General features: G+C 38.6%; 1 protein-coding gene across 10 annotated transcripts in view; it reads right to left on the bottom strand.

Moving 5' to 3' along the window:
- CFAP92 (cilia and flagella associated protein 92 (putative)) overlaps window positions 1-13,545 on the bottom strand; it is a 120,295-nt gene that overhangs the window by 10,587 nt on the left and 96,163 nt on the right. For 9 of the 10 annotated variants that reach the window (XR_013955782.1, XM_080607042.1, XM_080607040.1 and 6 more), the window contains 8 exons: window positions 12,852-13,046; window positions 9,335-9,632; window positions 7,336-7,500; window positions 6,315-6,527; window positions 4,388-4,517; window positions 3,069-3,250; window positions 1,542-1,741; window positions 380-510 (listed from right to left, as the gene is read on the bottom strand). Coding sequence is in view for 8 of the 10 variants with exons in the window: in XM_080607042.1 (XP_080463168.1) it covers window positions 380-510; window positions 1,542-1,741; window positions 3,069-3,250; window positions 4,388-4,517; window positions 6,315-6,527; window positions 7,336-7,500; window positions 9,335-9,632; window positions 12,852-13,046 (1,514 nt within the window). In the remaining 2 variants the exon portion in view is untranslated. Of the gene's footprint in view, window positions 1-379; window positions 511-1,541; window positions 1,742-3,068; window positions 3,251-4,387; window positions 4,552-6,314; window positions 6,528-7,335; window positions 7,501-9,334; window positions 9,633-12,851; window positions 13,047-13,545 lie in introns of those variants that run through there. The other variant, XR_013955783.1, reaches the window with a different exon arrangement.

Raw genomic sequence — 13,545 nt, 5'->3', positions numbered from 1 at the left:
GGCCTCAGCCTTACACATACAACCATTGTTTTTGTTCGTTTGTTTTTAATAAAAACAAACTTTATTTGAAGATAAATTGTCATCTAAACAAATGTCATAAGATGATACATTTTTCATAAACATTATTCAAACTCGATGCCTATTTACACTTTTTTTTAACCTAGCCTCTTGGTAATCTCCAAATACAGTGTAGTTACCTCCTACCCTCAGCAAGTCAGTTTTAGCCTGTGACACATTCAACACTTAAGAAACTGTCCTACTTGCCTTAGGGAAGTATTTGCTGGCCAGATTTCATTAAGAAGGCAATTATTTTAGGTCACAGGTACATATTTACCAATTCTCTGGTATTCACTGAGTGCTTTCTGTTTAACCAAGTTACCTGTGTCCAGAGTAACAGCTGGCTCTGGCATTTCATTCTGGAGAGGATCTTCCTGTTCTGCACTGGTAGCAGAGCGTCCTCTTGCTGATTGGTCACGCTTGTAAATAAGTGAATGTTTATTGCAAAATAAACTGGAATGGCAAAAAAAAAAAGTCGCTCAGATTAGGCTGCATCTCTTTAATCTACAGGTCTCTAAATGAATAATTGGAACACTTCAGCAAACAAACACGTTTACCAAACACCACTAGATCTGTTAAATTTGTGGTACTACCCAACAAGCTTGCCACACATATCAATTACTATGTTACTTCATTCCTGTTGCTTGACTCCTAGGAGACATTGCTCAACTCAATCTGCTGTTGAACCTACTAGAATATCAGGTTCAGCCTCACAGCTAATGAGAAATTTGTTTCGCAAGTTGACACCTAAAAGGCTGACGTCTGACCTCGTTAAGCATGACTTACAGCAAGTATGGGATTCTGGGAGAGTACAGCAAAAACTGAATACATGCATGAAGTATCTTAGAAGATGGGATTACATGAGAGCAAAATAACAACTAATCTCCCGCACTAAGGACTAATACATGCATTAAACCACTTTACATTCCTCCATATGTAACGGAGTTAGTAACTAAAAGTTTCCTGTTAAGGCTAGATATGTTTGATGGCCCAGTCTAGAAAGGTCAAACAACATGAAATGTCTTCAAATGTCTAGCAGCGTAATTAAACTGTAAAGGTAAGAATTGCTCTGCAAGAACAAAGCTTTGTATTTCTTAGATTAGAAAGGCCGCAGACCACAGTCTCCAGTGTAAACTCACTTCAGTGTAAACTGACATGCCAGTGTCGCTGACAGTACTGTGGAAAGAGTCTGCAACTATGTCGGTACTGCACAATGACACCCAGGGCAAGTGATGACCAGTGGCAAACTCTCTTCCTTGATTATGGGGTTGGGCTTCAAAGGTCAGCCTCCCAAAAACACCAAGCTGTCTCCTACAGAACTGGTTCCATTTGGATACACCCTAAAATTGATCAACCTAGTAATGTATACTACAATATCTTTATACTATAACACCTGATGTAGTCTATAAAATGGTTTGGAAGCCTTTAACATAGCAGGCCCCTTTTTCCACATTCAGTGCTTTCTAGCAATTAGGTTGGCTTACTTGAAATCTGCTCCTTTGAGTTTTTCAAACACCTGACGCTCTCTGTTGTGGCAGGGGATAATATTCTTGCTCCACTTCAGGCTGTGCTGACCTTCAGGACCTGGTACAAAGCCATAACAGATGCTCTTCCTCCTGCCTGGTAGGACATCCGCACTGTTTTGAGAGGGTTGGTTGTCCAACACCGACAGGGCTGGGATAGGCTAGGATAAGAAAACAGGCTTGGTTCTGAAGGGCTCCCCTCCCCTTCCCTTTTTTCCCCCCTCTCCCTCCTCGCTTGTTTCTTAGCTAGTAGACCACTGGTAGTTCTTGCCTTTGTAAAGGGATGTTTTCACAAATTATTCAACGATTTTATAACAGGACAGAAATGTCATCCTATGGGCTACACCAAGAAGCCTTGGAAATGTGTTTAAGAAACACTGGCTATGACAGACTTGTATGTCTGATACCCTTAAGTAGAATGTCATGAAGTGCAAACTGTAAGTTATATAAAAAAATAATGGTATTATTTATACGCAGACTAGCATAAAAAAGGCTGTGTATTGAAATTACAGGAAACAGGCAGAGTCCAAGATGGACACATTTCATATTTTGAACAGCCAAATCAAAGCAGAAGGCAGAGCACAAAGCATTATTCAGTTCAAAGCCTGACACTAACCTGAGGAGGCCAGGCAGCTTGCTGCTGTGTCCATTCAATACAAGAACTGGCATTCAGAATATTATTAAAAAAACGGGAGGGGAGGCATCAGCCTCAGAGGTTTAACTCTGCTTGTGTTATGGACATTCTCATAGTTCCTCTGTGTTTTTTTTTTTGTTTGTTTTTTCTAGAGCATTTGTAGCCAACAGTTTCACTCTCTTTGATCAAAACTGGCTTTAAAAGCATGCTCAGTGTTTGGGTCAGTCATTTATATGCAAGCACTGACTATGATTCAGCCAACAAAAGAACAGTTAGGTGCAGGCCACCCATACAGCTTTTCATATTTATGAGCACAAATCCTTTCATCTTCCAAAACTGAGGTGTCTGTGTGTGTGATTTTTGCACCAACAGGCTGATATGCAATGCTCAGGAAGTCTATACAAAGCTATGGTAATCAAGAGAACACATGGTGAGGCATTTGGCATGCAGCCAACAGAAGTCCCTTAACCCCTAGATTTCGTTAGGGGACAGTATAATTTCTTTCAAAGCTGCTAAGCCAGCTGGCAAAAAAATGTTCTTCCTTTCTCGCCTTCCGCACGCAGACAGGCAAGTTAGTTAACTGAACAGAACTCCTCCCCCATGATCCACTATCTCTGACTAACACAGCAAAGAATTAAAAAATAAAAATAAAATTAATTTTCTGCGCTGTCTGATGTTTTTCTAAGACTTTTGTAAGGTTGAGTCAACCAGTCCTATCAGCATCAATTTAACAAATATTTTTACTTCAAAAACTACTGTGCTAAACTGTCATCTGCCTGCCACGAAGTACGGGAGTGCTGTTGCTACACAAAGGTAGGTGCCAAGATCTGTACCCACAGACAGTTACCCTTTACCTTCAAGATTAGTCCTGGCTTCCTGAGTGAGAATTTCAGAGGTTCATCTTTCAGAAGTCCTTGGAGCTTCTGTAGCTGACAACTGGCTCTTGGCCCGCGTGTGGATAATTCAGCTGCAGCAGAGCACCGGTGAACTTTCAGCTTGGTATCATCAAACGCAGTTTGCACAACCCGAGTAGCATCTTCACAAGGTCAACAACAGATTGTAAAAGAAAAAGCAGACAATAGAAAGCAGTTAAATGGAAAAGATAAGAACTTTTGAATGTTTGTACAAGGATGCTAAAAGCTTGCTATTACCAGGAACAACCTTTCTCACAAGGATTCAGCTAGAACAGATGATAATGGTATTAGAATAATGGCTAGTGCCTCACAGCAAAGACAATTCACAGTCCTGTAAACTCCATGAAACACATGGAAGTGAAATTAATCCTGTCTAATTTCTAAAGCATTTCTCTGTCAGAAGCACTTGAGAAGCATTGCACTAACCGAGTGTTTTGCAAGTTACAGGGTAATGTACCATCAGAAAACTTGTCAAAGAGCAATGATTCCAGTAACAACAATAAAGCTATTATTTTCTACACTCCAGTGAATCTCAGGGGGTTCTGGACAAAAAGAAACACATGGTCAACTTTTCAAAATACTTTCGAAATACTAGAGTACTATTCTAGTGTTCTAGAATTAGTACTAGATGCTAGTTCTAGTATTCTAGAATAGTATCCTACTCTATTTCTAGAAATAGAGTATTATTGCATTCATAATTAAATGCAACTTTTTCTTTCACTGTTTACAGGTGAACACAGGGTTACATACACCGACCACTTCACCAAGGCACACACTCCAGGCTGCTGTGCTGATAGCAAGCAAATTTAACTGGCTCATCTCAGGCCCCCTCTGGACTCATTTTCTGGTATTACTTGTCGTCTGTGAGGTAGCTTTTGTCTGAGCTTGATAGCAACAAAAGCTGACTGTTATCAATCCCTACGTACAAAGGAAGATCGGGCAGCCTACAGAGCTAGCTTTACAGAAGAATAAGCCAAAGAGGCTCTGCACCCTTCTGTCATACTATACTGTAGACAAAGGAACTCAGACTAAGAAGTTAAGCGACTGGAGGGGTAAAATCGGAGGATGGTGAAGGCCTTACATCCTACAATGTTTCATTTGCTTGAGAGTGAGTATTTTTGCAGTCCATGGACCTCCCTGATAAACCTCTTGGCGTTCACACTCCTTTCCCTCGATGGCAGAACTGAACGGGCTTCAGGTCCATATGTCAGAGCTTCGAGTTAAAAGCTTTGGGATGAGCAATTTAACAGATGCATTACCTGTCAGTGGGGCTGTTGTCACAGGCGGCTTTGTGTAGAGATCAAAATCAACGTGCCGTTTGTCCCAGCTCCATCTGTCTCGTGACAGCACTGGCTCCATGTTAGCATGCAGAGCATTCGCCTGCCATTTCTAAATTAAATTTGAACCCCGATAAGTAGCCAGGCTAAAATCACAAGGGAGGAGTCACAAAAAATAAGTTAGCTAGATTTCTGGGCGATGAGCTAACAATTGCCAGACTTTGCTACACAGGACCACTTCTCTCTGCAAGTAGCTTTTCAGCTTGTTCTGCATACACTAGAAACATGGCAGGAATATTCATCCTCACAATGGTGAAATACAGTTCAACTTTTTGTGGCCCTCTGACTACTCGCTGGTGAAATAGAGGTTAGATTAATCAGACTGAACTATCTTTCCTAAACTACAAAGTAATACCCGCTCTGTTGTTTGCCCCGTATTTTCAATGTTTTACCTAAAACTGTGCAGCTAAAGGATAGCTGAGTGAGTGCTGAAACTGCATGGCAATATTGTAGGAAACTAGACAAACTCCAAGAACTTGTTTGCCTCCCACAGGATGATGTGACAAATGAGGGGCACATTCTGTGTTTCAGAAGAAAAACAGAAACGTCTGTAGAAGCAATGTGTGAAAATCAGACTGCTTCCGAATGGGATCCTAGTTTTCTGCTTTTGTTTGTTCCACCTGTCTGGTAACACGTGAATTCAGAATCAATCTCCATTACAAAAACAATGCTGGTCATGTCTGTGAAGTCCCCATTTGAGCAGAGGGAGCCTCCTTCCTACTTTCTTTCAATGCCACAGCTGGCATTGATGCTACCCAGCTACCGGCACTGCCAGGTTACACTTAGTGTCATTCAGGGTAAGACATCAGATCTCTTCCCCTCTCTCATCCCATCCATAGTTGCCAATGGTCAATACAACATACCAGGCAACCCTTAATCCCACACCAAATGTCACAGTCTCCCATTTACTTCAGTTCAGTAACTCTGGAGTCAATCAACAGCTGCTGCACTGTAAGCCTGCTACTCCTTTTGCTACCCTTTTTCAGCTTGTCAAGTTTTCCATCCTGTACTGCCCAACTCCCCTACTCCCCTCCTCTGTTTCACCTCTTCAACAAAAGGCACCAAAAATTATACCTTCGCTTACTCTTGATCAGTGAAACTTCTCTCCCCCATCAAGAGAAGGTACATTCCCCAACATCATGGGACAGAAGAAAGCACTCTGTTTTCATTAACTCTTTCACTTCAGCTACACTCTAACCTTTCTGAGAAACTACTGCCATTTGTAGGAAAAAAACGTATGGTAAATAAAGTCTAAAAAATTAAATGAACACATTCTTGCAAGATATGGTCATCGAAAGGTAACAAGCCTCCAAGCATTCAGCTTGTTCCACTCTGTGCTGTCTGTGTTCAATTAACTTGGCAAAATTGACTGATCCTGATAATAATAATAACAACAACAAATGTTCTATCCCTTTATTTTCTTATCTTGCCAATTCTGATAACATACAAATCTCCTGCCTAACAGCAGATCACATGTGCTTAAGCATGCACAATGCTGAATGTTGAAGACTGTTCAAAACAGGGAAGAGTTAAAATTTTTTTTGCTGGACCCCACTTGTACATGTAAATCAAAACATCATACACTCCATTAATACCTATTAAAACCCATTTAATACTGGCAAATAGGTTTTCTATATGTGTTCAGAGCAGAATTTGCGTATCCAAACAATCACCTGGGTGAGCTAGGTTCTGATGTACCCAAACTGCAAATACAGGTGTCACCCTCAAAAGAGCTTGCCTGGGCTGTATCCCTCAAGAGCAACTTCCAAATGCTAAAGCAGTCAACCTCTTTCAAGTATACTAAAACGCTTCAGTTCACTTTGGACAATTCATTTAAGTTTAATGTTACCTGGCTTAACTCCTCCAGACGTGCCTCGTCAGGCATCTGAGGGTGCAGGTTGCTTTCAATACTGCTCTTAAATCCAGGAAATACAAATCCATCCGGTGACAGCCACATGCTCCTGGATTTTGCAAAGGATTCCTTACAGACAGCAACCACATCAACTGGGTCAAATGTAGCTGACAGGTACTCAGAACAATAAGTGAATCTGTTCTTTGGTTCCTACAAAAAAAAAAAAAAGTTTGTTTTTGTTAATGTGAACTTCCCTTTGCTGGGAGAGGAGAACATTTCCCTGAAAAGTACAATCTAAGACAGAACCAGCACCATTTCATTACCTAAGGCTTCTACTAATCACAGATCAATATTATACAGGGAGAAGAACCATCATTAAATACTGAGAAAAATATTTTTTGTATTTTGTTCTATTATGATCCAAGAATCAATTTACTATCAGGTGTTATAATGGGATCTCTGAAAAATAATCACGGAATGACATACTTTTAATATTATTTTCATTTACTTATGGTTGCAAAAATAATTTTAGTGCATACTGTGTTGTTCATGGGTGTAACATGAACACTTTCCACAGAGCTATAATAGTTTCCACTAGCAGACAGGAAAATAACATTTGTTATTAAGATTCAAGCCAGCTGTTCAGACAAAAGCAGATAAATGTGATTCTTCAAATGTGTTCTTAAATATATTCTCCAAATCACTTTATATTGCATACTTCAACATTGCAATTACTCAAATTCTTCCACTTATAAACGTGTGGGACTCTGAACTGGAAAGATTACCGAAGTCCACGCTCAGAATTAGAGTCCAAGTCATGGGGAATAGACAACCTGACTATAACGCACAACATTAAGAGCAGAATTTCACACAGCAAAAAAGAACACCTCTTCTGGGGTACCAACTTCCCACCCTATGTACTAATACAGAAGTTACCAATGTATACCTATTTAATTCATCTCTCTTTTAACACTGCACATGTCAAGCTAAGATCTTCCATTTACATGTCTCAGTTCACCTTTGCCATTTCCTGGCGAATATATTTCTTTGCAAGTTCTGCAGAATTCAGGCTCTGAGAGCTGTAGTTATAAACAGATTTGCCATCAACAGGATAAATCCTGAAAGCTTCAAACTTTGGCTTTTTCATCTTTCCTTTAAGTTGACATATAGCATCAATGTTAGCCTGCAAATAGAGATTACATGTGAGTTCTGCCTGAATTAGGAATGCAGAGTGCTACAAAAAAATTACAAACAAGCAACCAATACTGTAAACATTAAAAAAACTTTAAAAAGACATTAATATTTTAAAACCCTACATTTATATATTTAGCGCTCAACAGTTCTTTGTTAATAAAGTACTCGATAAAAAGACTTTATTAAAAAAAATAGCACCATTTTTTCTACAGATTAGTCCCTCATTTCATCCTTGCACATGACGTGCTGTGAGACTATTGCACTGCGCTGGAGACAAGCACTCACCAGAGAATGACTTCTACTGCAGATCTAAAGAGCTGCTCTGGAGCAGATACTGGTCTTCATCAGATGAAATAAGATTAGTTCTTTCATTTCTATGATTTTATTAACACCCCAGCAATTATAGTTACGTGTGTAACAATATTCATTACGACTTTTCAAATTTCTCTGCTGACACGGTGTAATTAAACCCTCATACCTTTTCATTCACTTAAGAACATTATTCAACTGTGTTTACTGCAGTTATGGCTTTGAATTCAGACTTTGACACAATAGATAATTACAGCAAAAGGGGTAAACTGTATTTTGGATATCAGTTCCCTGTGACAACATTGAAAAGCTCCCTAATCTATTCAGTGCTTTAACTCCAAAATATTTTTTACATCAAAAAGTCTGAAAAGGTTACATTATCAGCTATTAAAAGAGTATTTCATATTTTCTCATCTACAGAGGACTTCCCAGTCCTCTTTCTCTCTTGATTCAAAAGCATGTATAAAATGAAAACTGGTTAAAATACGTATACTGGGAAGACTGCAAACTTCAGACAAAAAACAGAATTACCTTACGTATAACCTACATAGAATACTTGGGCCAAAGAGTGCTGCTGTTTGCGTCCTCCTGTGACGTTATAAATACAAGTACCAGGAACAGTTAACTTAAGATAGTTTTCTTTTCTAGCCTCATCTGATACTCCTTTATCAACAGACTAGATGTGAAAAAGGAAATACTCAGAAGTTAAATGTCTCTCAGTAACTCCAGGACAGTACCCTCATGTAGAAGCATAGCTTTTGATGTCAGGGAAAACCTCTTTGTATTAAAAACATTCACGACTATTCCTCACAAACCATGGGATGGCTAGAGTCCTCATCTAAGCAATGTACTCCAAAACACTTCAGACTCCCTGGAAACATACATGATCTCTCTTCTTGGATGTCTATATGCACAGGAAAGGTTTTAGTTTCAATGTGTTTTCCCTGAGGCAACAGGAGGGGCATATGGCTGCTGGTAACAAGCCAGAAGATGTAATAAAAGTCTTCAAAATTTATTTAAAATTCAACTCTGTCTGCAACTGCTGGTTTTATTTAGTTAATTGTTCTGGTTGTCCAAACATGAGTAGGTCTTTTTCAGGGCAAGAGAAGGAAACAGAATTTTTATATGAGCTTAGCTGGCCTGGCCCCACACAGCAGCTGAAGCCTGTGTAACGCACTAAAGCACACTGGGGGAGCTATGGAGAAGAAAAGGACAAAGAAAAATAGAAACCAATCTCAAAACAAAAATGACAAATCCTTTAAACAATTAGTTTCCTTACCACTCACACACCATCTCCTCTCTTTACTTGTAAGCACTAGAATTGCTTTCCCCTTTGAGAAACGGTCACTTATACACAAAAATTTACTGTGCACTTTTTAATAATGTTGTTACAATACCTACAAAGACCTCAGGAAAGTTTTTTTAAGTCTAATGAGCCACTGTTTCAAGAGAAGGAGGAGGTGATTAAGGATATGAAGTTTTGCTAGGCTTGCTTCTCATGCCTCACTACTCACCCTAATGTGGTTTCTCTCAAAAGACATTTTTTCTGCCATTTCTTTCTTCCACTGCACATACTTTTCATTGTAGTTGTCTAATGAAGAATATACTGTCTTTTTCTCTCTGCTAAATTTTCCTGATAGTATACAAGCATCAGAGGAAAACAAGGGCACAGGAGGTTTCCGAGTGAAGAGATCCTCATCAGTTAATGGTACGCCATACTCTTGACTCAAGACTGTGATCATTTCTGCTGAGGGCAGCAGGTCCCCATGAATCACATCCCTCAACCTCTTACACTGACAGAGGTAACTGAGCCTACAAACAGACATCAACACATTATTAGTTTACAAAATCTTTACTGCAATCAAATCATTACAGTTAAAATTACTGGGAGAAAAACTACACAACCTTCTTGAAATATCTGTTAAGAAGTTCAGGTCACCTCAGTCATGCTAGTATTTGGCAGCAACAAAGAAGGTTAGCAGTTAAATAAAACTATGAGGAAGAGTCTAGGAATGTTGCTGACACTAGAATTAGCTGCAAGATAAATGATTAATTGCTGAATTTCTCTACTCTCCGACTGGAAAGGCAATAAAGCAAACTCTTCATGCATACTGGTTCTAGTGCATGATCCTTATTTATGCTGAACACCCACTATATCTACCCTGCCTTGCCTCTTTTACATCTCATTCTGATCAACTTCCATCCTATATGCTATTCATAATATTTACCTCACACGAAAGTCATGTTTAATTTCTTTTCAGTAAATTTGGCCTGCAAAGCCTAGCATTAATGCAAAGGTGGTTCTAAATACATGACAGCTACCGAACACCATGCGCACACACTTTGCACAGACTCACTTAAATTCCCACCCTCTCTGGCTCAGGCCATAGCAAAGGCCATGGAATAGCAATTTAGCTGATAACCCAATACAGTATTAGGATTCCTTCCTAAAACTGGAAGTTTATTCACTCTTTTCTTACATAAACATTTATTTGGGGAGAGTAACTACAGAGTACTGTAAGGCAGTTCCATTGTAAAATTACCTCAACAACACTACTTCCTTATCATTATTTCAGAGCAATACATACAACTAATAAAATAAGTTAATTTCAAAGTTGCATCAGCATTAATAACTGAAATTGAGTTTATATTAGTACGTAAAAAATGAAATTGACCACTCTGTATATTAAACATGTTTGTTAGTGTTTCTACAGTTAAAATTACAGTTTTAGCTAATGCTAGCAGAAGGAAACGTATCAAGAAGCAACAGTTTCTGCTCTGCACACATTAAACCACGGACTGACCTCAACAACCCAAAAAAAAAAAAGCCATAAAAAAGCAGTCCTGCAAGTTAGAGACTCTCTTGAACACAGTTCACCATCTGCATATGCCAGTGAAGAATTTGTTTTTATTTCTTTGCATAATTACTGACACACTAGAACGAGGCTATGGCAAAAAGGACTAACGTGCTAGAAGCCTGGCAGCTGTCTCTTCCACTCAGTGTAGCAGACACAATTCACTCATCTGTGATGGGGGGTTGCTGAGAAGAGCTTGTGTCTAGAAGAACACTGTTCTTAGCTACTCAAGTGGCTTAACTGCAGCTCTCTGATTTTATAGCAACGACTGCTATGAAGTAGAGTGATCGCTCTTGCAGCCTGACTTCTTTCTATAGGAAGAATAAACACTTGCATTTAAAATTACCCCAGCCATCCCAAAACCTTTACTTTCACAGCAGGAACCTCACCTGCAGCTATCTAGCAAGTTGTGCACAGCAGCCAACGTGCTGATTTTTTTTTTCCCTGAAAGGAGATACTGCAAAAAAATTCCAAAAGAAAATTAACGACCAAGTATCTAAAATATGCAGCATTACATTATGTTCTACCTCAAATATTTATTTAGCCAGTACATAGCTAAAGAAAGAAAGGTATCTGCCAGACATTGCTGAAGGAAAAAAAAATTAGAAAGGACTTTTACGGACATCACAGTGATGGCCACCAGCCACCTTCTTATTGTATTCTTTTCCTCACCATCTCCTAGAATAAACTTGAAACAAATTACAGATATGTGGAGAGGTTCACCTGTTATGTGCAGATCATTAAAATGAGTGAACTTCAGAACTTTAAGTGTAAAGTTAGAGGTTTTGCTCTTTGTTATCTTAATGAAGTTAAATTTCATTAGTCATCAGCAAATAAACATCTTGAACATATGTGGGTCAGCCAACGGGTAGAAACAGACAGGTAAATTAAACGAGCCTGCCAAATTAGAGGTGTACCATGTTTGTTTTCCAGCAACTGCCCAGGCAGTGTGACATATGCAAAATAAAACTTGCAGTAGGTGGGTAATCTAGACATAACACACATTACTGAATTTGTTTTAATAAAATGCAAGGATGTGGGAGGGCAAATGGGAAGGATGCTATGAGTTTGCACATATATTAACACATTAACTATCACATAACATCACATTAAAAATATTTTTTTATGAAATCAGATTGATGTCTAGGAGACATTTGCTCTTTCTTGTCTCAGGACTGAATATCCCCATTCATTTCCTATAACCTTTGCTGAATTTCAGTTCAGAAGTTAATTTAAACAAGCCAGTCATTTAATAGCAAGAAAGAAGGCAATCACAGTATACCTCTGCTTTCTAAATTCACGTTGCTTATAACAAAGGTGGATGGGACCTTTTTCCACCTCTCAAGAGATGTGTCTTAATTTACAAATAAACAAAAAGACACGCACATAAAACTTTTCATAGATTTATACATTTATAAATCTATAAATGAAGTCATGCCTGACTTCATCCACTCCTTTTTAATCCATCTCACAAGATGTAATGTCAAGATATTTTAAGGCTCATAGCTGCAAACAGTTGCATACTGACAAAGCGAGCAACATGGCAGAGATCCAGCAATAAATCATGCAACAAAACTCCAAAAGAGAAAGCCAGGAAGAGGAAACAGATTCTCTCCAACTCACACTAAATTCTTCCTTTCTCCAATTACCTTACCAAAACTATTGGTACCGTTGATCCCCCACTAAGCAGGGAATTAAGAATTCCCCACTTAGTTCACGTGACTTTCTGGATCTATCAAGTCCTCCTCCTTCACTCAGTCCTATACCACCTTCTCTGAGAGAACAAAGCAGAGAATAAAATCCTTACCAGCTGATGCTTCTGACACCAGAATTTTCTTTATTCTATTTCAGTTACAGTCAGGTATGTTCTGATGCACTATCCTACTGATAAACCCCTCTTCTTTTCTTTTATATACATATATATATAAACATTATATATATATATATATATATAAAAACACTCACCACTACCCACTTAGCACTTCATCAGTATTTAGTAAACCATGCTCTTCTGACTTACCATAGCTCATCTAGAATCTGAACTACCCATCATGCCCACAGATTGCTTTCATCAGGGAAAAAATGAAAGAATATTACTTTTTATGTGAAATATTCACTCTTCTTTCATAATATTTCACTTCCTAATTTCTTGACTACAAATCTAGAAGACTCATACCTGGACAAGGCTTGGAAACATGCCCAAGGAATCATACCTCTGACATAAAGCAGAGGCTGTTTTACTATAGTGAAGAGCGGCATACAGAGGCAGAAATGATAAAAGATAGCTTCCAGGTTGGTATACAGGCGTTGACTGAAAGACAGTTGTGAATTATATAGTATTTCCAGTTGTCCATCTTCATGTCTGTAAGTCCTGTAACAGAGTACCCCAATGGCAAGGTTAAATCCATCAGCCCGTATCTCAGGTTTCCTCAGTTCTACAGTACAATTACTCTCTCTCATGAAACTGCCTTCCTTTTGTCCTTTACATGGAATGTCTTATTCTACGGCCTTCCCTTCACGTGAACTGTTCTGAAAAAAATATTATGGACAAAATCACAATGACAATAACAAAATCTTTATACCATGAATGATTTGAACAGGTTTTCTTTTTAAACCACATCTGAAAGGAAGCTCATCTCAGTTTCATCAGTGTTATGCTCCTTAACAGCCTTATTATAGCTATACAAATGCATTATATAAATATTTCTACTAAAAATACCAAGATTCATACTGCAGCAGTAAAACAAAACTTCAGTTTAGGTTACAGGCGAGCACTCACAAGATGTGACTTTTCATGCAATAAATAATTTCAGTAATTGCAGTGAAGTGACTTGCAACAACAAAAAAAAAATACCAGAAAGCTTCAACAT

The sequence above is a fragment of the Anser brachyrhynchus genome (genome assembly GCF_964034855.1).
Source record: "Anser brachyrhynchus genome assembly, chromosome: 10".
In the NCBI taxonomy this organism is placed as follows: domain Eukaryota; kingdom Metazoa; phylum Chordata; class Aves; order Anseriformes; family Anatidae; genus Anser; species Anser brachyrhynchus.
Note: the sequence above shows the minus strand (reverse complement) of the source record. Positions and strands in the feature narration are given on the sequence as shown.